The 25,708-nt window shown below is 33.4% G+C and overlaps 1 protein-coding gene across 1 annotated transcript; it reads right to left on the reverse strand.

Annotated features, from left to right (window-relative positions):
• Positions 1-789: 789 nt before the first annotated feature.
• Riok2 (RIO kinase 2) lies at positions 790-25,354 on the reverse strand. The gene is made up of 10 exons (XM_015483874.2): positions 25,166-25,354; positions 21,687-21,825; positions 20,921-21,037; positions 18,204-18,379; positions 16,070-16,158; positions 14,250-14,441; positions 9,841-9,933; positions 8,391-8,909; positions 5,747-5,843; positions 790-1,192 (listed from the first exon to the last, which is right to left on the reverse strand). Exons 1-10 carry the CDS (start codon positions 25,229-25,231, stop codon positions 1,028-1,030), a joined length of 1,653 nt encoding a protein of 550 aa, XP_015339360.1. The 5' UTR covers positions 25,232-25,354; the 3' UTR covers positions 790-1,027.
• Positions 25,355-25,708: the final 354 nt, after the last annotated feature.

The raw sequence follows: 25,708 nt of genomic DNA on the forward strand, positions 1-25,708 counted from the left end.
CAGACTACTTGGGGCTGCTGGAGACTTGATCACAGCAGGAACATATACCCACCTTATGCACTGCACCCCACCTTCATATCTCACTGAATTATGAAGTTCTTGAGGAAGGAACTATGGATTATATATTTATTTCCTGAGATAACTACTTGTTAACATTGAAGTAAGAACATGTTCTGGACTCACCTATGTAAGAAAATGAAAAATTAAAAAAAAAAAAAAAAAATCGCTCATTCTTTCTGCCTCCTCTCATCCCCTACTTTTCCACTCGTTTGGTCCTTCATAAAAGTTGCCAACTGTAAAAATCTTTGTAGAACTTGTCTCAAGGTTTTGTTCCCATGATTACATGCCAATGTAAATAACACCAATAATGAGTTAACTTTTTAACAAATTAATATGTATTACTAGCTTATCCGAAAGAGTAAAAGGCAGTGAAGTCTCCCAATGGCAACCAGTTTGTCAGCAAAATTTAAGATGAATGTCAGTATAATTCTAACAGCTATGCTTTATTAAATGTTTATAATGTGTCAGGCATTATTCTAAATGCCTTATGCACATTGTCTCATGTATTCCTCAAAACAACTGTACAAAATAGGTATAAATCCAATTTTAAAAGTAAGAAAAGTCAGGACAAGAGAAAGAAATATGACTTGCTTTAAATTGTTTGTTATTAAGTGAAAAGGCTGGGATTTGTAACCAAGTAATCTAACTGTTCTTGGTAGAGACCAAACAAAATAAAACAAAAATGATGATATTGAGACTTTTAAAAATATGCAAATGCCTCTAACAAAGTTATTTTGAAAACTTTATTTTAGTATACCAAAGTCGTATAAATTACTTGAAAAAAATGGTTGTTTTGGCAGAATTACTTTTTCTTTGGAAGACATATTGAGAATGAGTCAAACTGATAGATGAAAGAGGGTTTATTTATCTATTTATTTATTGGCTTTGGTCCAATAAAGAGTACAAGTAGCTGTAAATAGGGTTATGATAACTTAAAAATATATGTTAAAAATATCCATCGTTTTTATTATTCTCCCCAAAAGCCAGCTGCTTCCAAACTTGATTTAATATTTTGCATGTTTTCTCTCCGCTGCTTGGTAAAAATATTTGCTTCTCCTTTCTGTAATCGACGTCTGACAGCTGATTTTTGCTGTTTTGTCAACTGACGTTTAACCTTCTGTTTCACCAATTCCTGGAAAGATTTCACATATTAGTATTACTGATAACCATTTTGATAAGGAGCACAAATTCAGTAATATAAAGATGTACATTGCTAATATCTTATAAATTTATATCTTTTAAGAGCATGAGTTTTTAAAATTCCACAGTACTATATAACCAACAATAAAATAGTAGAAACTGTTACAAAGATTAAAAAAACTAAATTCCTGTTCGACATGGTGGCACATGTTTATAATCCCAGTGACTCATGAGGCTAAAGCAGTTTGAGGCCAGCCTCCACAACTTAGTAAAACCCTCAGAAATTTAATGAGACCGTGTCTCTAAATAAAAAATAAAGATTTAAATGACTGTAGCTCAGTAGTAAAGAGTCCCTGGGTTCAATTCCCAGTGCCAAAAACAAAAATGAAAAATCAAATTCCTAACAGAAATATAGATTATATACCTAAAACTTATTATTATATATACCAGCAGCAACAATTATTTAAATACAAATCACTACGGTACCACCAACAAATGAGAAAACTATCTTGCTTTCTACGTAAAAGTAGACATGGTTTTGTTTTGTTTTTCTGGTACTAGAGATTGAACCCACAGGTGCTTACTACTGATCCACATTCCTAGCCTCCACTTTTTTTGTTTTATTGAGACAGGGTTTTGCTAAGTTGCTAAGGCTGGCTTTGAATTGGTGATCCTCCTGCTTCAGTCTCCCGAGTTGCTGGGATCACAGGCGAGTGCCAACACACCGGCTAGAAATGGTTGGGAAATTACTTTTGAAAGCATTAACTGTTCACAATATATCCAAGAATGCCTTCACAATTTCGGTTGTTGGAATGACATATGGCAGCAGCTACTCATAGAAAAGTTTCTCTATAGTTGTTAGAATGTTTTCTCATAGTAAATGATTAAAAATCCAAAATTGCTTGTTAAGATAGGCTGCATGTTCCATGACGTAAAAAATGAAAAAGAAATCTGAAATACTTAGTCCACAATGACTTTTTCTTTTTCTGCAGCAGCAGACCCTGCTGTTTACTAGTATATAACCTTGCACCATTCAACTTGTCTCCTAAAACAGAAGAAAAAATTGCAAAGATAGAAGCAAGGGTCATATACCTTACCAAGTAGCATTTATTAAAAAGAAAAAAAATCTGCTAAGTTAAAAAGTTAAATAACAATGGATTAGACAGGTAAAATGAGGCTAGATGAACTAGTTGGCTTACTGGACTGTTTCTTCAGTCATATAGGTATAATAAACTGTAAACCAGATAAGTTAAATGCAGTTTAGTTACAGTCAATTAACAACAAGCTTTAAAGCTATCCTTTTGTTGTTGTTTAATGATTCTTCATAGAAGGAAAGGTATGAGACAAGAAAGAGAAAAAAGACAGGAAGAATCAGAGCCTAAAAAAAAAAAAAAGAGAGGTTTCTACAGAGTCTGATGGCTCCAAATGATGCAGCCTCTTAAACCCGGGAAGGTGGGAGACAAAATAACCTGCCATTCCAGAAGTTTCAAGACTAAAAGCAGAATTAGCTAAGTTTCAGGAGTATTCCCTTACCCCAGAAACTATGAATACCACTCTTTCCCAACTGGAGAACAGAATCTGAAGCTCTTCTGCATATTCCTAACTACAATACTAATACTGTAAGCTTGAAGACAGAAACAATAATTTCAGAATCCTGAAGGAAAATTATTTCCTAATCACAGGCTAACAGGTAACCAAATTTCTAATCATGTTTGATAACAAAATAAAAATAGTCTTAGTAATAATAGACCCAGAAAATATCATTCAAAAAATCACTGGTACCTATATTGCCAAATAGAAACTAAAGAAAAAAATGGGACTAGAAAAGAAAGCATCCAGCAGAGAGAAGATGGAAAGTCACAGGAAGTTAGTAGATTATGTGCCGTGTTTAAATTCGAAAACCAGACAGAGGCCTACATAATATTTCCAAGTGGGGGAAAAAAACACCATTGTTCCTAATTATTCTGTTTGAATTTTCCCTTATTTATTTTGAAGAGATTTCCATGTGTCTCCTCTCAAATTCAGAATAACTTACAGATGATACAAAGTTATTTTTTCTTGATGTTAAGAAAACTCCACTTAAAAACTGTGTAAAAATACTTGTGTGTTATATTAGGGAGTATAAAAAAACTAATGAAAAATCATCTCCCTTTATTGTTGTTAAAGCAAAAATATTGTTCTACTTGGTGGTAGCTATACATGTATTTATTACAAAGCAATTTCCCTTACTGTTTAATTATAATTTAATTTTGCTATATATTATTAAGAATAGGGTTTATAATTGGCCAAGAAATAGAAATCATAAAACTATTTTAAGGAAGAAAACAGATTTTAAAATTAAATGTTAAGTCACACACACAAAATCTTTTACCTTTGTGCAGGTAACAAAACAACAAATATCAAGTTAATGGAGGTAACAAAGTTTGTTTTCTCCTGGTCCTTTAACAAAATGAAATGTTACCCCCAAAGAAAAGCGCGTGACAAAAATTTTAAGAAAATGTAGAATTAAGATAATAAGTTTGTTTCAAATGATTAGAAGAAACCTTTATTGATCAAGCTAGGTAGAAGAGATATTTTATCCCCTACTGAGAAAGCAAATTTGTTTTTCAGAATGTAACTCATAAAACTCAAGATGTAACAGTTATAGGCCTGACTCCACTCTAAACTCCATTCTAAATGTTCATGATGCTGGCTAGTAAGAGAGATGGTATAAGAATATCAGAGCAGTAAAAATAATGCTTAAAACACGCAAACACAATTTTAACCTGGCTTCTGACAATGTCAGTGCCATCATCTTTCCATATGGAAGAAAGCATAAGTTAGAATTTAAAGATGTAGTATAAATTAAGAATCTTTTTTTTCATATTCAATAACTAATTAAAAATTATGCTTTAATTTTGAGAAATCAAAGAAAGAAGGGTAAATAAATCCCAATAATTATAGAAAATACTAAAGCCAAGAGTGGACTGGCAGAATAATTATGAGAAATATCTGATAAAGTAGGTTGATGATATTTAAAAGGAAAACTTTTGAATATAATAGATGCTTCATAGATTTCAATTTTATGTTCAGAAAATAGATAAATTGCCAGACCATCAAAAAGAGAATAGGGAACCAATAAGATTACTAGGACTTTACATTTTTAATGATAAGATGTTTCTGATATCAAGTAAAGGTTCCAGAGCTAAAAATGTGCTATATTATAAATAGTAGTGTTATTTTTACCTTGTTTTTAATGCCTCTAATTGACTTCTGCAAATATCCCATATTATTCCTCACAGGACATGTATTTTAATTTATTGACAATATTTCTGAACTTGGAATAAGTTCAGAAAAAAGAAGTTATTTTCTTTTTTTAATAAATTTACTTTCCAACTGCTCATTTTATTTCCTCCTTTTTTAGTTTCTAAACTAATTTTATTCTTTTGCTCATTTAAAAAAAGTTATCATTAAAAACTGGCTTTGATAGTACTTAACGTAAATGGGAAAAAGCCAATAAATCCATTATGTACTTTTCATATATGAAAAAAAAAAAACCTGACAAATTAGTATGTTGCTTTACTTTCTAATGTTACAAAAGAAACTTAGAACATTCAAACTACAATTTTCAAAACACTGCATAGTCTTTAAAGAAGGCTAGGAAATAACATAGTATGCTATAGACTTAAACACTAGTTTTTGTTGACTACCAAAGGATTCAGACTTGGTTTTGATAGAAAACCAGGAGTGAGTATATCTCAGTTATCAGAAGAATTATAAGTAAATTCATATAATTATAAGTAATAAGTAAATATAAGTAAATTCATATAATTCCTAAATGGCAAGTAAGAGTCACATACAGCTTTATAATATTGATGTCAGAGTGTAGGACAGACACTATCTCCACAGACAATGAGAATGGCTTTGCTCTGTGGGATATAATTAGTTCTAAACTGACTCTTCCTTCTGATCAGCTCTGAAAAAGCTGGCAAGCAAAAGAATTCCTCAGTAGGAGCTAGAATATTTTTGTTCATTGTCCTGTCCAGTGTCCCTTTTGTAATTTCTTTGGATAATTGCTGCTAAATGTTCAAAGGATGTAACAAAAATCTGAGATTTCAAATTTTTTAAATTGACCTATTTTTCTCTTTGAAAATTCAAAAACAAACTAGCTAGTAAAGGAGATGCATCTTTATGCTTTATTCTCACTGCTATTAGTTGTTTCTCTAGATAACTGAACAAAGTTACATAACCTATCTTGGCCGCAATCTTACTCATTGTTAAAATGAAGTAACTAAACCACGTGTGAATATTGGACCTAAAATATCTTTGATTTTATCCTTCGAGTTCAAGCTAATTTATATCACTTTTTTTCTGGAAAGCTTTGCACATTCCACTTAAAGTGAACACTATATCTTATATTACTATATTTATACCTGCTATAATTTTATAAAATGTGTTAAGTCCAAATGTTCAAAGGTGTCTTGAAATCCTCACAGTAACTGAGCTCATTAATCTGTCCATAGTAGTGATCAAATCAACATTTGGTAAATGCTATGTGAATGCTTACCAGAGGAATTGTTGAACAGCTAACAATACTGCCTGCAGAAGTAACACTCAGAGTTCTTGTTCTTTTCTGATTAATATTTGTCATATTTTCTTCATCTCTAAAATAAAAAAACCCACACAATTTCTTCAGTTAATTCTTATAATGTAACTAGTCATACTTGATTAATTTATATTATTTCTTACCTAAAAATAAAGCTTAGACATAAAATACCTCAAGATCAATTACAGTTAGAATTTCTATGAGGTAAAACTACCTAAAATTCAGCCCAAAATATTAACATTTTTTCAACATTCTCATAGTCACTATTGAAAATCCAAAATGGCAGATTGTCAGTTATCAAAATTCATTGCTTCTCTTCATGTCTCTTTTCCTCCTCTTTCACTGCACTATACAAATCTTCCTCTCACAATCTAAATCTCTGCTTTACTTTTTTTCCTTCCTTGTAGCAAACAATAGTAGATAGAATGGGAACAGAGATAGTAGTGCATGATTCTGCTCTGCTAAGGCAGAAAAAACTATAAGCATGGAGCTGGGCATGGTGATGCATGCTTAAAACCCAAGCAAATTGGGAAGCTGAAACAGGAAGATTACAAGTTCAAAGCCAGTGTCAGCAACTTATGGAGGCCCTAAGAAATTCAGCAAGACCCTGTCTCAACATAAAAATAAACAATGGCTGGGGATGTAGCTCAGTGGTTAAGCACTCCTGGGTTCAATTCCCGATACCAAAAAAACAAACACCCCCCCCCCCCCCCAAACAAAACAAAACAAAACAAAAAAACCCTATAAGCATGGGAACTGCCTAACTTGTTTTTCACTTTGCATAAAAAACTCAGACAATATTAATGGGTGATATTTTTCAGCAACACCTATTTGGCTTCTATTGCAAATAAGTTTTGCCCAGCATGTCTTCAGAGTGAAAACAATTACTTCAATTCCCTGCTTAGAAAACTACTTAAAGCTATGTAGGTTTTTTTTGTTTTGTTTTGTTTTGTTTTTTACTATCTCTGTGATAGTTAATTTTATGTACAACTTCACTGCATCATGGGGTGCCAGATATTTGTTTGAACATTATGCAGGGTGTATCTAGTGAGACTGTTTTTGAATTGGTAGACAAAGTAAAGGAGATGGACCTCCCCCATGTGGCCAGGCCTCATACAATCCATTAAAGGTTTGGTTAGAACAAAAAGGCAGAATAAAGAGAAACTGCTTTCTTTGCCTGTCTCAGAGCTGGGACATTAGTCTTCTGCTTTTTGACCTCAGACTGGAACCTACATTATTGACTCTCCTGGTTGTTAGGCCTTCAGATTTGGGTTAGTATTATATCACTAGATCTCCTGGGTCTCCAGCAGATCCTGGGACTTCTCAGCCTATATTACCACATTAGTCAATTCCTTATACAGACTGTTTTCAATTATGATTTTACTTGTTTTTTTTTTTTTTTTTTTTTTTTTGACTTCACAACGAGCAAAAGAGGTATGTATTTACTAAAAACAATATTTTTAATTTTGACCTTTCCTCAGGCTAGTGATATAATATTTTACTTTCTCAAGGTACTGGACAATGACAGTGAAGTTGCAGCTACTAGTCAACCAAGGAATCATGAGGGTAAATAATACATACTCTACAGTGTACTGTGTTACGAAGCAATGATGTTCAACAGGTTAAGTGTATTAAATGCATTTTGACTTACAATATAATCTACTTATGAGTTTTATCAGAATGTAGCCCCATAGTAAGTTGAAGAGCATCTATAATAAATCTATTAGTTTTTTTCTATGGAGAACCCAGACCAACACATTCACTCAAAATTCTGAACCACTGATAAGCTGGACTTTTTTCCTTAAATGCTTATGCTTTAAATTTTAAGTTTATTATTTAAATGGCAATAGCCATGAGACTGAAGATACAGAGCTATGTGGAAAAGGAACAAAATTCTCAAGTTGTGCTTCATAAATAAAAGTATAAAGATAAAGGCAGCCTTGAGATGCAAGCCCAATCATTTAGTAAGTGTACAGTTGATTTAATTTTGCTCTATTATTATTTTGCTCTATTATTATTTTTAGATAAACAAAACCAGTATTTATTGAACTATAGTTTGATTCTGAATATGCTTTCCAAATCTAGAGGAAAACAATACTATCATATAATTTTAACTAATATGAATAAAAAAGAAAGGGTTCAAAGTCCAAGAAAATTCACTGTAGTCATTTTATATAGAAAGCACATTTACTACACATTGCATATACTTACATGCTTTTATCTAGCTCAAACATACACATTATACATGTAACTATGAAAACAAAAGAACTCATCCATCTAAAATGCAATCAATTTATCAAGATACCTATATTAATTTGTTGAAAGTCATCAATTTGTACTTTAAGCCAGAATTATTTGAAATTTAGTGAACAGATTGCCTCAAATCAGGCTAAATGAAAAGGAAGGTATTTTGAAGTTTTACAACAAAAAGTTATTTGGCTTTCATTTTACACATAATGATAGCAGACTACAACTGTCATACTATTTGGTTTCTCTTCAAAAACATTCATTTACCAGAAGAAGAAGAAAAAATAAAAAAGCATTGGTTTCAAGATTAAAGCCAAAAAAAAAAAAAAAAAAAAAAGCAATCAACAAAAATATATACCTGAAAGGCATGAAATCTTTGTTTAATGATGACAAAGCAATCAGATGAGGGCATTCATCTTCATACTCTTCAGAGCCAGCAGGAATTTCTTCTTGACCTGTCTGACCATCTTGCTTGATATCATTTTGGTTCTTCTCCTCAGAAAATTCAGTTACTGACTTGTGTTCACATTCCCATCCATTTATTTCTTCCAAAGCTCGACTGAATTCAGTCATTTCAAGTTTGTGTGCCTCAGCACTCTCCTCTGACAAACTGTCTTTTTTTATTTGTTCAGATTCTCCAGACAAGCTGCAACAGCAGCCACCTGATTCATCTTCAAAGTTCTGTTCCCTTTCAATTTCTGACCTACAATCCTCTGCTTTTTCTGATACTTCTTCATCAGAAAAGGAGAAATCAGATCCCTCCCCAGTTTCAGTATTTTCATCATCTGGACCTACTGGATGTAGCAGTTCATCATCTGCCTGCATTTCCTTTGTGTAACCACTGGCAGAAACCTCAACATCAAGAGAATCCTCTCTCCTACGAAGAAAAAAAAAGTGTCAAACACTGAAAGAGGAGGAAAAAAATGAGATGGATAAATATCAACTCCTCAAATAAGCTATGATTCAAGTGAGTTCAATAGTCTACAATATTTTTCCTTGCCTAAAATATAATACTTAAATTACTTAAGTACACAAAAAAGATACATGGTATCATTTTAAGAATAAAATATAATAAGAGAAAAGCAACACATATTAATAACAAAGTTGTAAAAACTTCAGTTGGGGGACTGCTGTTGTAGCTCAGTGATAGAGTGCTTGCCTAGCACAGGTGAGGCACTGGATTTGACCCTTTGCACCATAATAAATACATAAATAGATAGATAGATAGATAGATAGATAGATAGATGGATGGATGGATGGATAGTTCAATTCTTTAAAAAACACAAAACCAAAAACTTCAGCTGGTATTTAACTTAGTAAATTAGCTTTCAAAAACAGCTAAAGATTTCTTTGAACTTATGTAAGGTATCCCAAATCAAGAATATCTTAAGTACACAAAACAAATGAGGAAACTTAGAGAGTGTACATGATTATGTTTCAAGAGTGAATTAAAGACAGTTTGTACTCTGAATAAAGGAAAAAACAAAAATTTAAGAAAGTATTTTGTTAGATTTCTTATGAATAGGTTATTCACACAGCCTTCAAAATAGAATAAAGGTTCTTGAATTTGTAAGAAACTATATATCTATTCCATTTCAAAATTTAAGCAATGCCTTAATAGATCAAAGGCAGGTATTTTCAAATTTTTAAGTTCCACTGTTATACTGTAGGGCAATGAATTTCAAAAGCAAATACAAAGTGTCAAACATTACTATTTGACATCTTTTAAAGTATTAACCTTTAGAATTAAATAAATCAGATATTTAGTGAGCCCTAGCATTGCATTTTAAGCCATGTTGAGGACAAACCTGATATCACTAAAGGCAGGGTAAAGTTCACTTTCATAGCCAAAACGTTTCATGAAGAAATCTCTAATGCATTTAACATCTCTGTCGAAATACCTGCAAAAGCAAAAAATCACTTTTTTATATTGCCTCATCACTTGCCATTTTCCTAATTAGCCAATGTCAATAACATTAGTTATGCTATTTGTGCTCCAAGCATAAAGGAGAAAAATGTTACATGAAAGAAATATAAATCAGTGACATTACATTTGAAAAGATGAAAATAGGAGGAACTCTTTAGAGATATAAGCTTGTCAATACAGTTCCTATGATTAGAAAAATCAGGGTTTTCTCACATTGTTACTTAATATGCAGTAAGATACATTGGGGGGTGGGGGATTGAGCATGAACTAATGAGTGAAGAAGACCATGGGTCTACAGGTTGGGAGGTTTCCACTTATCCTCTTTAGTCCCCATCTGTCTGGTAATGTACCCATTAGCAATACCCACTAGAATCCCTTGCCAACTGGGAAAGCTAAAGATGAAAAAAGAGATTAATGATTCAAGGAAAAGTTTAGAGACTACTGAATTAAGTTTATATATCTTTGCTATCCATTAGCTAAACTATAATAATACCCAAAGGAATAAAACACGCTGTAGCTTATAAATAATGATCTGAAGACATGTTAATCTGAACTGAGAGCAGTTTAAGTTGTTTTTTGGTCACCAGTATGCTGCAAAAATTGATTCACTTCTCTAGACAATTTCCAGATAATGCAGAATTAAGGACAGGATGACATGGAATTGACCATCTTCTTGGATCTTAACTATTTTTTAATTGATTTTATTTTTAAATGCATGACAGTGGAATGCATTACATTCTTATTACACATATAAAGCATAATTTTTCATATCTCTGTAATATAAGATATGTTCATACCAATTCATGTCTTCATACATGTACTTTGGATAATGATGTCTATCACATTCCACCATCATTGCAAACCTCCTACCCCTTCCTTTTCCCTCCCACCCCTCTGCCTATTCGTCTATTCCATGCTCCCCCTCTGTACCCATTATGGGTCAGTCGCCTTATATCAGAGAAAACATTTGGCATTTGTTTGGGATTGGCTAATTTCAATTAGCATTATATTCTCCAACTCCATCCATTTACTTGCAAATGCTATGATTTTATTCTCTTTTATTACTGAGTAGTATTCCATTGTGTATATATGCCACATTTTTTTTTTTATCCATTCATCTACTAAGGGGCATCTAGGTTGGTTCCACAGTTGAGCTATTGTGAATTGTGCTGCTATAAACAATGATGTGGCTGTGTCCCTATAGTATGCTGTTTTTAAGTCCTTTGGGTATAGACCCAGGAGAGGTCAAATGGTGGTTCCATTCCCAATTTTCCAAGGATTTTCCATACTGCTTTCCATTTTGGTTGCACCAATTTGCAGTCCCACCAGCAGAGTATGAGTGTGCCTTTTCCCCCATATCCTCGCCAACATTTATTGTTGTTTGTCTTCATAATAGCTGCCATTCTGACTGGAATGAGATGATATCTTAGAGTAGTTTTGATTTGCATTTCTCTAATTGTGAGAGATGATGAACATTTTTTCATATATTTGTTAACTGATTGTATACCTCCTTCTGAGAAGTGTCTGTTCATGTCCTTGGCCCATTTACTGACTGGGTTATCTGGTTTTTCGGTGCTTAGCTTTTTGAGTTCTTTATATACCCTAGAGATTAGAGCTCTATCTGATGTGTGAGGGGTAAAAATTGGCTCCCAAGATGTAGGCTCTCAATTCACCTCATAGATCGTTTCTTTTGCTGAGAAGAAACTTTTTAGTTTGAGTCCATCCCATTTATTGATTCTTGGTTTTAATTCTTGTGCTATAGAAGCCTTATTAAGGAAAATGGAGCCTAATCCCACATGATGAAGATTAGGGCCTACTCGTTCTTCTATTAGACACCAGGGATGACCTCTTTTACCACTTCTATTGAACATAGTTCTTGAAACACTGGCCAGAGCAATTAGACAGATGAAAGAAATTAAAGGGATACACATAAGAAAAGAACAACTTCAATTAGCACTATTTGCCGACGAAATGATTCTATACCTAGAAGACCCAAAAAGCTCCACCAGAAAACTTCTAGAACTAGTAAATGAATTCAGCAAAGTAACAGGATATAAAGTCAACACCCATAAGTCAAAGGCATTTCTGTATATCAGTGACAAATCCTCTGAAAGGGAAACGAGGAAAACTACCCAATTTACAATAGCCTCAAAAAACAAACAAACAAACAAACAAACAAACCAAAACAATAATAACAAAAAAACTTGGGAATCAATGAAAGAGGTGAAAGATCTATATAATGAAAACTACAGAACCCTAAAGAAATCAAAGACCTCAGAAGATGGAAAGATCTACCTTGCTCTTGGATAGGCAGAATTAATATTATCAAAATGACCATACTACCAAAAGCACTATCATATTTAATGCCATTCTGATCAAAAGCCCAATGGCATTCCTCATAGAAAGAGAGAAAGCAATCATGAAATTCATCTGGAAAATAAAAGACCCAGAATAGCTAAAGCAATCCTTAGCAGGAAGAGCAAAGCAGGTGGCATCACTATACCAGACATTTAAACTATACTACAGAGCAATAGTAACAAAAACAACATGGTACTGGCACCAAAACAGACTGGTAGACTAAAGATACAGAATAGAGGACACAGAGACTAACCCACAACATTACAATTATCTTCTGTTAGACAAAGGAGCCAAAAACATGCATTGGAGAAAAGATAGCCTCTCCAACAAATGGTGCTGGGAAAACTGGAAATCCATATGCAACAAAATGAAATTAAACCCCTCTCTCTCACCATGCACTAAACTCAAAGTGGATCAAGGACCTAGGAATTAACTAAGTTATTTTGAGAACAATGAATTCTCGGAGTAGGAAGACAATGCCACCATTACTTGCTGTCAGGGTATCCTAGGTAAAACCTTAATAAATTTTTAAGTTATCATTTTATACATGTTCACATTTCACCCAATAGACAATAACTTTTTCAAAAGCAGAAACTGGACTTATTTATACTGAAATCTCTAGTACTTAGCACAAGTCCTTTGCCCCAGTATTCTTCCATAAAAATTTGAATTAAATCACAATGTCTCCCTAAAAAATAATGCAGCTTAATCTTAGAACATTGTCATCAATTCCTTCTCTAAATGGTGGTTCCCACATGTTCCTTTATTGTATGACTATATGCTATTCCATATAATAAAAATGGTTTAGTTAATAACCAAAGAGTACTGACCATCCAAATGTAAGCCATTAATCTTCTAGTATTGTTTTCTTGGAAATATTTTTTAAATGGTACTTCTTCCTCTAGCATATGTATAGACATTTTCTAATGGAAACCAGGAGGAAGATAAGCTTCACTTAACATAAACTGCTTCAAGCTCAAACTTTGCAAAACATGAATATACCCTACTACATAAGTGTTACCAGCAATTACTTTATGAAAAAGATGTTTCTCATAAAACTTGGAACAGAAGAGAAAAAACACACTTAACCTTAATTAGATTACACTGAACTGCATCATGAAATACATGTAAATAAAGGAAAAGGTCATATTTCACAACTTGGCTGGCTTTAGATGGTTAGGTAATATAAAGAATATGATTATTGCAGCATTTAAATTGATTCTGCCTTGTGCCAGGGAAGAAATATTATATGAATTCCAATAAAAGCCAAAAATGACATAAGAGATAATTATTATTGGTCTGGTAATTGAGTCCAGTTCAAAACTACAACTTTTACTTAGGGCTCTCCAACATTATTGAGTTATGTTTGGTGAAGTTCTCTTGAAGCTAACCACAGAAGAGAGAAAAGGGGAAAGTTAAAAAAGTTATGTGGTGGTTCTAGGGTTCCCCTCTTCATGTATGTCTCTATTTCTTCCGAATAGTCTTTTATGTTTAAAAAACTGCTCCTAAAAAGTCTGTTTGAACAAAAGTTTTCATGGCTAAGAAAATCTAACTTGAATATCCATCAAATTACAATTACTTCATTGTAGTTTATATACATAAAAGCCTCAATTTCTTTAGCTTTCCAATATGTACATAAGTTTTAAGAATAGGATTTAAAAACTGGATCAAAGCACATTTTTCCCCTTCAAAATACTAAGAAATAAAAGAGATTATCTTATGGGGAAAATTCTAGTAGTTGAATAACCTTCAATAAATAGGAATCTATTTATCCTTCTAATGTTTGTTGTCTTTTTTATATCAATATAACCAGCCATTTCAAACCAGTTATTGACCTAAATGATAGTGTTCCAAAATTGGAAAATTATACATAAAAAATAATTTCATTCATGCACAAACACATCCCTCTGTATAATCAATTTCAGAATATACCATTCAGCATTGGGATGAGAAGTTGATACCATTTGTGGAAAATCAATCATGGTAATATGGTCATCTTTATCCAATATGAGATTGAATTCATTGAAATCTCCATGAATCAGCCCATGATTTGCAAGTTTCACAATTAATTCCATAGCTTCATCATATACTGATGCAGGATCTTCAACATGGTGTATCTGACATCTGAAGTAACAATAACAGGTTATTTGTATACATTCATGATTTTAATGAAATTAATTATTAAAGTGTGTGTACATATATATTATTTCCATTCCCTATCTTCCTAGTTTTTAAGATTATCTGATCATTCCAAGATCAGGTATAACATGTTCCAGCTATTAAAACAAAAAGCCACAGCCTACTTCAATTCCATATGCTCTTTCCATGACAACCTCCTTTCTTTGGACATTCCTTAGAGCCAAATTCTTTTTACATGAGACTTTTTCAATTCCTTTTTTCCCCCTTCCTTTTTCGTGTCCAGGGCCACTTACCACTGAGCCATATCATCAGCCCTTCTTTTACATTTTTATTTAGACAGGGTCTGACCAAGTTGCTTAGGGCCTTGCTAAGTTGCTGAGGCTGGCTTTGAACTTGAGATTCTCCTGCCTCAACCTCCTAGCTGCTGGGATTACAGGTGTGCACCACTGTCCCCGGCTTTCCTCCCACTTTCTAATGAACCCACTTCAAACAAACTAGCATCTACTTCATTCCAATAAGTAGCTCTTATCAAAATTTCAGTGTCCAAATTCTTAGTTCAAGTTCTTAGTTGTCATCATTTCTAATCAGTCAACTTCTTTCTCCTCCTTGAAATACTTTTTTTTTTACTTGGGGCACCATGTTATTCAGGTTTTCCTCATTAATCAGTACTCAGGCCAAAAAACTTGTAATCATTGACTCCTTGCTTCCTTCACATCCAAATTCAACCTGAAACAAGTCATGTTGGTTCTCCCTGCAAAACATATACAGAATCTGACCACTTTTAGTCACTTTCATGATTATCAATCACTAGGCAGAGCTACTATCACTTCTTGCCTAGATTATAAGTCTTCTATTTTTCTAATATGTTTTTGTGTTTTGTTAAGTATACTTTTAATACAGAGTAGCCAGAGTGATCACATTTCTTCTCTGCTCAAAACACTGCAATGGCATCCTATCTAAATAAAAATTAAAAATCCCTTACAAGGGTCTACAAATCCTAAGTTAACTAGCCACTTGCTCACCTATCTGATGTTACTCCTTAAAATGCTCCCAACTCTCTTAGTTACTTGCCTCTGCTGCACTGCCCTGTTCTCACCCCAGGCATGGCTGCAAACATGTCTATAACATTCTTAGATAACTGCATGATATCCTCTCCAAGTTTCTGCACCCAGGTTTCACCTTATTAATGAGACTCTTCCTGATGGCCCTATGTAAGATAGCAATCCTTTATTCCCACCTTAGTATTTCTATTCCTTTTATCCTTCTTATTTTTATCCACAGTTTACTGATATGCCCCATATACATTTCCTTGTTTAGTTACTTATTGTATGTCTTCTTCCATCAGAATATAAGTTCCACAAAGGCAGGAATTTTATTTTGTTCATGGCTGAGTTATAAGTACCTGTCACATAACAGACTCAAAAAATACTGAATGAATCAGAAATTACAAAACCAAAATGTCAGAATGAAATTGAGTTTTCAACTTGTCTTAGAGTCTACTCCTTCAAGTCAATTTCTAATTTCCCAAAAGCAATATTTCACTAATTAAAAAAATAACTGAACTTTGAACTCATTTATTAGGACCTATGATTTCAAGAATGATGAATACTTACAGAGGATAACCATTTATGAGCTCCATAACCACTGCATGGCGATTATAATCAATTGGTTTTGGAACCGGAAATTTCCTCTCATATAATGCCTAAAACATAGCAAACAAATAAATTAATGAAGAGTTCTTTTTATATTAGCTTTTCCTCTAAAAATCAATGTTTACTAAATATCATGCACTGTGCTAGGGTTATAAAAATGATAGTAAAAACTTGGCTCTCAAGAAGCTCAGGGTCTATTAAGACATTTCCCTATTTTGTCTCTACTGTTTGTCAACATGTGCTTAAAATATTTCAATGAAAATAAATTGTGATATAGGACATGCTCTGTCATCTAGCTTATTAGGAAATAATGCATTCTAAAGGTCAGACATCTTGGTTTACAGATCACTAAACTTTTTTTTCCAGAGCACAATATGCAATAAAAATATATTTATATATGTAACAAACATGTAGACTGTAGTCATCTGAATCAAATGTTACTCCAAATCATTCACACATCTATTTTCCCCTATGCATAATTTCTTCTATCAAAGTCCTGTTACTTCTTTCAAAATACATCTGTGCTCTCTGGCATTTAAAAGGGAACATTTCTAAGCAAATCTTTGTCATTTATGCCAGATTACTCTGCTAGAATTCTCTCTCTTGCCACCGAACCTAACTCATTCTATGAATTAACACCAAACCAAGATGCTTACACCAATGCTCCATTTTTAAAAATCTTCAATGGACATATAAATATTGACTTCAGTTTGAACACCTTTTTCTGGTTTTCAAATACTCTTTAATCTATTGTCTTCTCATAGTCAAATCATATCTAAGTTTTATGAATCTAACTCCTAATCACTTCATGAGAACACTTTCATCAATTATTCTATTCTACCAAATTTTCTCTAAATTTATCATATGATTTGTTTTTAAAAATGTGTTCTTCATTTTCTGTGTGTGTGACAGTACCAACTTTAACACACCACAGACTATACTAGTTATTCCCTTTGGTATCCATTCTGTTACCCCACCCCGACACCAGTACTTAATTTTGAAAGATTGTCTATTCTACCTCCCACCTTTGATAGACAGGATTTAAATTACTTCCAACTCACTAGAGACTTCTGCTTGTTTTTAAAGTTATTTTCCAAATGCAGATTATTTTGAACATGCTTTGGCAGTTTAACAGAAATGATAACCTTAAGGATTATCAATATTTGCACAGAACTTGTGATTTAGTGTAACTCTCAACCTATAGCTTAATCTTTATGTCTTATTCTTTCCCTTTTAGGAAAATACTAGTGCATTTAAGGAGTGTTATTTATATTATGTGCAAACAGGTTCCACTTCTGTACCTTTAATAAAAAAATAAAATAAAATAAATAAATACTCTGAAAAAACACTAATACAGTTTTGGAAAAATGTCTCAATTCCTACCAAACTGCTTACTTACAGAATGAATATCATAGCATACAAATTATCATGTATGATATCAGTCACTTATTTACACTACCTTAAGAACTCTCCCATGATTGCTAGAAACTTAAGCACATAAATTAAAACAACCTACTCAAAGAACAACAAACTGAATCTCCAAATAACTGCACACTAAAGCAATTTTCAATAATTCAATTTTTTTGTATTGTTGGAGATCAAACTCAACAATAATTCAATATTTTTTAAAACAGAAAGATAAATCATAACAAACTCTATTGAAAAAAATAATAAAACCCATCTCATTTTCTGTTTAGTTATTGAAGATATTTGAGTATTATTAAGGATATTTAATGAATATGCTGAGCTTTTGAAAGTGAAAGATTAAAAATTAAAGATTTTGTAAACATCCTTTTTTATGTTAAAAAAATACTAGTTAACTTGGTTTTGGTTTCAATGGTAATTATCTGATGTTTTCAATTAAAAACAGATAAATATATAGATAGCTATATGTTGAACAGATATATTAAACACATACAAATTTGCATTAACAACAATTAAAAGTACCTTTACTAGGAGGAAATCACTAGAAAAATAACAAGCAACAAAGTTAGAAGTGACTTTCTATAGAAATGGAGTTTGAGGTTAATGAAATGCTTACCATTAAGGTCTTTATATTATTTGGTTAAAAAACATAAAATCATTTAGAAATTACCTTCATGTAGGCAAATTCTTTCATGGCAGAGAGACGAGATAAATACAGCCAAGAAACATTATGCCTGTGTTTATGGTAATCCCGCTTGTTTTTCAGATTTCGAAAAGAGGTTCTTCCTAGTCTGTGAAGCTTTAATGCAAACTGCTGTCCTTCTTCATTTGCAACAATGTAAATATCTAGACCCAGATTTAAAAATAATATCTTATTACTTTTATTGCAATAAAATAAAAATTCTAACTTTACCTGACTTTAGTTGTATGTCATCTTTCCCCTTAGTAGTAACTTATCTATTTACATCTATCACTTGTCACTAAGTAGTAACTTATTTGACAAAACTTTTCATGACCATGCATTCACCATTTTACTATATAATACAAAATGACAAGCCAACATATATTCATATCTACTACAAAAGAAAGCAGAGATGCAATGTATTAAAGGTGATTGTTTTCAAAGATGATCAATGCCCATATCTACCCTATGTCAGAACAATCAATGTTGTGGGGAAACATTTAATTGTTCCTTAAATGTCCCCTTGTAGAAGTTACTTAATATCTTCCCTTTCAAAAATACAAACTTCAATTCTTCAATTGTGTGAGAATACAATCCTATAATAAGTAAAGACCTAATAAATAGTTTTATCAACTATCAAACAACTTGCTATTTGCAATGTTGACATTTAGAGCATGTTCTAATTATTCATGAGGTAATTTAACTTATTTCTGTTAAGAAATAGGCTCTGTTATACACTGCTGAATAGAGTATAAATTGGTACAAGCTTTTTGGAGGAAAATTTGATAATACACAAAATTTAAATGCCTATTAATTTTCAATGCCTTTTGCCCTGTTATGGACTGAGTTGTGTACTCTCCAAAATTCCTTTGTTGAAATCATAACCTCCAATGTAACTATCTGGGCATAGGGCATTTAAAGAGATAATTAAAGTTAAATGAAGTCATAAGAGTGAGGTCCTCATCTATTAGAACTGGTGACCGTATCAGAAGACGAAGAGATGTAAAGGACAGAAAAAAAAAGCCATGAGAAGACACAGCAAGAAGGCTTGTATCTGCAAGCTACCGTGAGGTTTTAGGAGAAACCAAACACTGATCTTAGACTTCTAGCCTTTAAAACTGTGAGAAAATAAATTCCCATTTAAGCTACCTATTGTATTTAGCTATAGAAGAAGCCCTAGCAAGCTAATACATGCCCTGATAATTCAATTTCAAGAATATATTTACAAATTTATTTGTATATACATATAGAGGCATCTATATAAGGGTGTTAATTATATTACTACTCACAAAAATGAAAGTAACTTAAATCAATATGTGAAATAATACCGTTTGCTGTCACTTGTGATTAAAATTGGTATGTGAATGTATATACATATTATTTTTAATACATATAATATACTAGTATTTATACAGAACATTTCTAGAGGGTTATGTAATAAACTAAGAGTGTTAGCTTCAGGTTGTAACAATAGGAGACAAAGTCTTGAGTTAGGAGTAAGATTAGTTTTTATTGTATTCTCTTTTGTACATTCATTATTTTGCCAAGCAATAAATTTCTTAAAAATCAAAAAATGAACACTTTTTAAGAGTTAATGGGAAGCCTGCCCCAAAGTTTATCTATCAATTTATTTATTTATTTTTTTGCGGTGCTGGGGATTGAACCCAGGACCTTGTGCATGCTAGGTAAGTGTTCTAACACTGAGCCATATTTCCCAGCCTCCAAAGTATTTCATTACTTCTGTTTATATATTACACACACAGACTGTATTTAGTAATCTTATATCACTTTTAAATATATACCATAATCTAGATATAGAGAGGACATACAAATCATATGAACCTTCTTTGGTGGAGATTTCCTAATAATTCCTTTACTTCTAATTTTTGTTTTCTTTAAATTTTGGTACCAGGGATTGAATCCAGAGGCGCGTAACCACTAACCAACACCTCCAGCCTTTTTTTATATTTTATTTAGAGAGAGGGTCTTGCTGAGTTGTTTAAGGCCTCATTATGTTGCTGAGTCTGGCTTTGAACTCATGATCCTCCTGCCTCAGCCTCCCAAGTGGCTGGGATTACAAGCGTGTGCCACTGCATCTGGCTCGCTCCAAGTTTAATTCTGCTCCCACAATTTAGACAAATAATGGAACTAGAATAAACTACATAGGGTAAAATAATGGTAATAAGAGGGTATGCTATAAAAAAAATCATCTTTTTATTCCTGTCTTCCACATACAAAATAAATAAACACACAAGTATTTGTTCAATGCTATCTTAGAATGCTTTTTTTTGCCTGCATTTTACACATACTCATTGTTCCTTTAATGGTCAGAATTTTGCAATGGAAAAATAAGTTTATGGTTTCAGATGTTCACTGTCTTCTACTACATCTATGTGGTACATATTTTTAACTGATGTAAATGTACAATTTATCAAATACAAAATAAGAGCAAATAAAATATGTGCCAAAGATCTGAGACATTAGAGAAAAATTAATTCTTCAAATGACTTTCAGAGAAAGACCTATGGAAATAACAATAACTAAACCAAACTAAGGATGTTTCTAATCTGCACTGCTCCTAACCAACTTTACAATTTACTCTTTTGTTGGAAAATATGGAAACATGAAAAAGAAATGTTTCTCAAGGGAAAATATAGACTAAAGAAAAAAAAAAAAAAGCTGTTATCAGTACAATTAGCACTTACCTGATTCTTTGCCAACACCCATCTGGTTTCCAACAGACTCAACTACCTGTCTGGAGGAAAGTGTTTTCAAAGCTAGATAATCATAGCCTGCATTTGTCAATCGATAGCCCTGGACAGCTAGACAAAAATCAAATGAGAAAGATTATATTTTAGTTGTATTGTATTAATAAGTCACATCAGTTCAAGTCTTAAGAAAAAACTTAAAGTTAGGAAGCTTTAGTTGGAATAAGATAAACTATCTAGATTTATAATTTAAATTTTTTTCTGTAATTTTCATTTTTTCTCTACTGTGCAGTTACTCAAAGTGTGCCCCATATACAGACAACAGTCTGTAAGCATCTATAAAAAGATAAATGTTTTAAGCTCAGAAATTTTTATGTTGATTTGACCAATAATTTGTACTTTTGTATACACCTGTTATCTACCTTATTACAGGTTAAAAAAAAACAAAAAACATCCTTCACCAAAAAGTTTTAGAACTAATGCTCTGGAGTCCTGTGGCAGAATGAATTTACAAAAATGGTAACAATAATATCTCTATTCTACTTGCTCTTCTGCAGTATAATTTTGCTACTCCTTTGTCTACTTCCTTTGATCTGCACAGTTCTGTGACTATTTCTGACCAACAGAATATGTCACAAAAGAATGATCAGTTCTTGGTCTAGTGCTTTACTTGTCTGGCAATTCTCATTTCTTGCCTTTCAAACACCTGCTCTGGGGGAACCAATTATTGGAAAATTCACAAATGTTGCCTCAAAATACTTACTTTTGGTACTCTCCCAAGCTATGAGTTTATGTTTCACTAATTCTCTTAAAACTTTATTACAGCCACCATGTTTCAGGCTGGCTATAGAAGCAATCAAACTGCAGGGAACTATTTCATGGTTCTTCATACCCATTTCAACCTGAAATTAAAGGAAATGTTACGAAATCATAATCATCACCAAGTCTTGAATATCAAAACCTTGCTAAGATATTAACTTCTTGAAATTCTCCTGACCACACAGTTCTCCAGCTACAATTAGGTGTCACATAGTTTAATAATAAGCATACATTCTGAGAAATGTCTGATTAGGCAATTTTCTCCTTGTGCAAACATGATAGAACATACTTTCACAAAGACAGTTTTGATGTCAATAGCTGATATAATCTTATGGGATAGCATACAAGTGGTCTATGGTTGACTGAATGTTGTCATGTATCACATAACTGTAATTCTACATTATTCTCTTTTCTTAATATTTTCAATTACAACTTGACATACACAGTAATCACTGATATTCACTTTTACTGTACTTTGCTTTATGGACAGGAATTGTGAGTGCTGGACAAAGTTAATGACACATGGCAAATACCAAAATACTTGTAGTAGTATAGTATAAGATGTAGGCATTATATTAGGCAACATAGAGAATAAAAGGAATATAAAAGTACTCTTTACCCCTGGAGACTCAAAAGAAGTAGCTTGGGGCAGACTGAGAATAGTTCTAGCTGAGGGATCACTTTTAAGGAAGGAATACTTGAAAATGACTTTGAGGGCATAAGAGAAAGCAGACAGCAGGATAGCAAAAATAAACAAAGCTTGTACAATGAATTGTGGAGTTCATGCAAATAAGGCTAGAAAATGCTAAAATACAGAGGGCCCTGAAATGTAGATCAAGAAAAGAGAGGAAGAGGAGGAGGAGAAGGAGGTGGGGGGGAGGGGAGGAGGAGGAGAAAAGAACAGAACATATATATGCATACACACAAACATATATGTAATACGTGCATTATAATTACACATAATAGTGGGGTTCATTTTGACATATTCATAAAAGCATATAATAATTTTCTCCATTCAATTCCCAGTAATTCTATTTCCCTCCCCCACTCGCTTTCCTCTATTGGTCTTCTATTAATTCTTCAGAGCACTATAGTTACATAAACAATTGGGATGCATTGTGATATACTCATACATGCATATAGCATAATATAATTAACTTTCCTTTTCTCTCCCCTCCTCCCTCTTCCTGTCCCCACTTTCTACTCTACTATCTCCCTTCTATTTTCACAAATTCCCCACCCCCTGCTTTTTTTTCATTCCTTCTTTTGTCTCTAGCTTCCTCATATGAGAGAAAACATTTTACCCTAGAGTTTTATATTTTATACTGAGGAAAGCAGGAAACTCTTGAAAATGGTTAGGCGTAGGAAATACATGAACAGTTATTTTGGGGACCTTAATTAGCAGGAATATGCATGTAGTTTCGAGGGCAAAAACTGGAGGAGATAGACTGGAGAATTAAGATAGCTTTCCAGCTCAGAGGAAACAGCAACCAGAACAGGTTAAATGGCAGTGATAATGCAAGGAAGAAATGGAAGACCTTTAGGAAATAGTATGGCATTATGGCATAGCTTGGCAAATGGATGAGAGGGTAAAAGGAATGAAGAATCGAAGTTGGAGATGAAGACAGAGAAAGCTTTAAAATTAGATATATTTTTGGTGGAGTTAAAGAAAGGAGGAAGACAGTTGATGAAACTGCCTTGAACAGTCAAATGAAGATGTTTAAAGGAAAACTAAGGGTCTATTCTTAGGAATGAAGTCTTAAATTGAGGGAAATATTACTTAAATTTTCCAGAGATGAAAAATGAACCTGTGAGGTGGATGCAATCACCAGCAAGAGATAAGTGGATAAAAAAGGAGGACAATGGGACAGAATTTGGGGGAAAATTTATACTGAAAGTTAAGGTGAGTTAAACAATTATAATTGATACAGAAGGAACCAAAGACATTAAGGGGAAGGGGAGGTCAAGGAAAGATAACAACACTGATAAGATTCAACTGAGACTGAGATGTTACCTTAATGACTAGGTCTCTTTGGTGAGATTAAAAAAATAATTTAAATACTTCAGACCTAAATAAATCTGGCATAATTTCAGTAACCCACAAAAAGTCATACTTAAACTTTACTCTTTTCCCATGCTTTGTCCCTGCTGCTGCTAGCATCCAACACTCTTTCTTTGACTCCCTTGTTTCTGTCAGAAGCACTGAGAAATGAGTATGTGTTCTGAAGAAGCAGAAACGAAGGTATCTTTCAGAGATGACAGTAGGTATTTAAAGAAAGCCCAGAGGAATTGAAGAATCTACATGAGAAAGGAAGGTGCCTCCCACCTTTCATACTGATCTTGCATTGGATAGTCTAATCCTTAAGTATTGCTTATTTAAGACTAATTTCAAAAACCCAAAACATGAAGCCTTAAAATAATACAAGAATCAGTGAGTCACATCACATTCTAATACATAATTACAACAATATAGAACCCTTATCATGGTGCTTATTCCTTACCAAAAGATAATGGATCCTAAATCAATACACTAATTTATTCTGCAAATGCCTAGATCTATGTATTGATCTTTGTGTCATAAGACTAATAATAAAATCACATTTTATCACTCTGATTAAAAAACATTCAGTGGCTCCTGCCACACTACTCTGTTTAATGCCTACCAAAGGCCGAATTTGAACAAAAACCCTTATAGACGTCGGTTACAGATTCTTGTATTCAATTTGTCTTTCCTGAAAACAATTCAGATTGTACTTGCCCCCAGCTTCCACCAGCTGCATTTTGTTATCCTTTGTCATCTTCATAGTATTTATTATCTGATGTTATCTTGCTTATTTATTCATTTACTTGATGATGAAGAGTATATCCTTCCGTTCTTGTCTGTTTTGTACCCTAAAATTGCTACTAAAAACTTGACAAATGTTTTCTGAATTAACTATAAGGAACGCTTTGCGACTGAGTCTGTGAGTGGGAAAGACAATGCTCTAAGTCTAACGAATCCTTTCAGGAGAGGACTTAAACCTGTCTCAGCTGGGTCGGATGCCAGATGTCAGATCAGTCGGGGCAGGCAGCCTGATCTGACACCAACAATCAGAAAAGTTTCCCAAGCCAGAGATGCAAGTGTCTCGAGCTCAAGAAGGGGACAGGAAAGAAAAAATTAGAAGACGGGGGCTTCTGCTCTACTTAGCGAAAGATAAGCACCTTAAGAAAAGCAGGCGAGTGCGTTACCGCTTTAGCCAGATCCCCAGCCCAAGAAAAGCTTTTTTAAAAGTCCGACTCCATGGTACTCTGTTCCCCCTACCCAGTCTCTGCTAAGTCTCAGGGACCCGAGGGCGCCCACTCAGTTCCCAACAAAACTAAAGGAACAGGAAGAAGGACGCATGTTGTGGAGAGACAAGGGAGAAGGTGAAACGCGTTTCTTACCGCGGTCAAGACCCTGAAGTCATCCCGGCTCATGTAACGCAACTTAGCCACATTCACCTTCCCCATGGCGGCAAGCCCCAGAAACCTCTCCCAAGACAGCCGGACCGCGCAAAGCTGCTGGGTAATCTCGCGTGCGTTGTAGCCACCGCCGTGCGCATGCGCCGCGTCACTACAGGTCCTGTTACTAGATAAAAATGATATTTTCACTTGCATGGGAAAACGAACCATCTTCTATGTCTTATGAAGCCCAACATATGGAAAATAGAAAGTTCTATCTTTAAGTGACTCTGTCATGTGACTCAGTTGTCAGACTGTAAATGTTCTCTAAAATATACCGTTTTATTTTTTATATCTGTCAAGACTTGACGCGCAGGCTCAGAGAGTAAGTCTGGTAACTTAAAGGGAGGAGCAATTTTTGTCCCCGAATTGCAACTTCTACTTTTTGTAAAATGACTTTTGACAGTGGAAGCCGGGGAAAAGACCCTGATCTAGATTCTAGGCATCCAAGGTAGATAACGATAAAAACGACAGTAGTTACGCAGT

The sequence above is a fragment of the Marmota marmota genome, unplaced genomic scaffold (genome assembly GCF_001458135.2).
Source record: "Marmota marmota marmota unplaced genomic scaffold, marMar, whole genome shotgun sequence".
In the NCBI taxonomy this organism is placed as follows: Eukaryota; Metazoa; Chordata; class Mammalia; order Rodentia; family Sciuridae; genus Marmota; species Marmota marmota.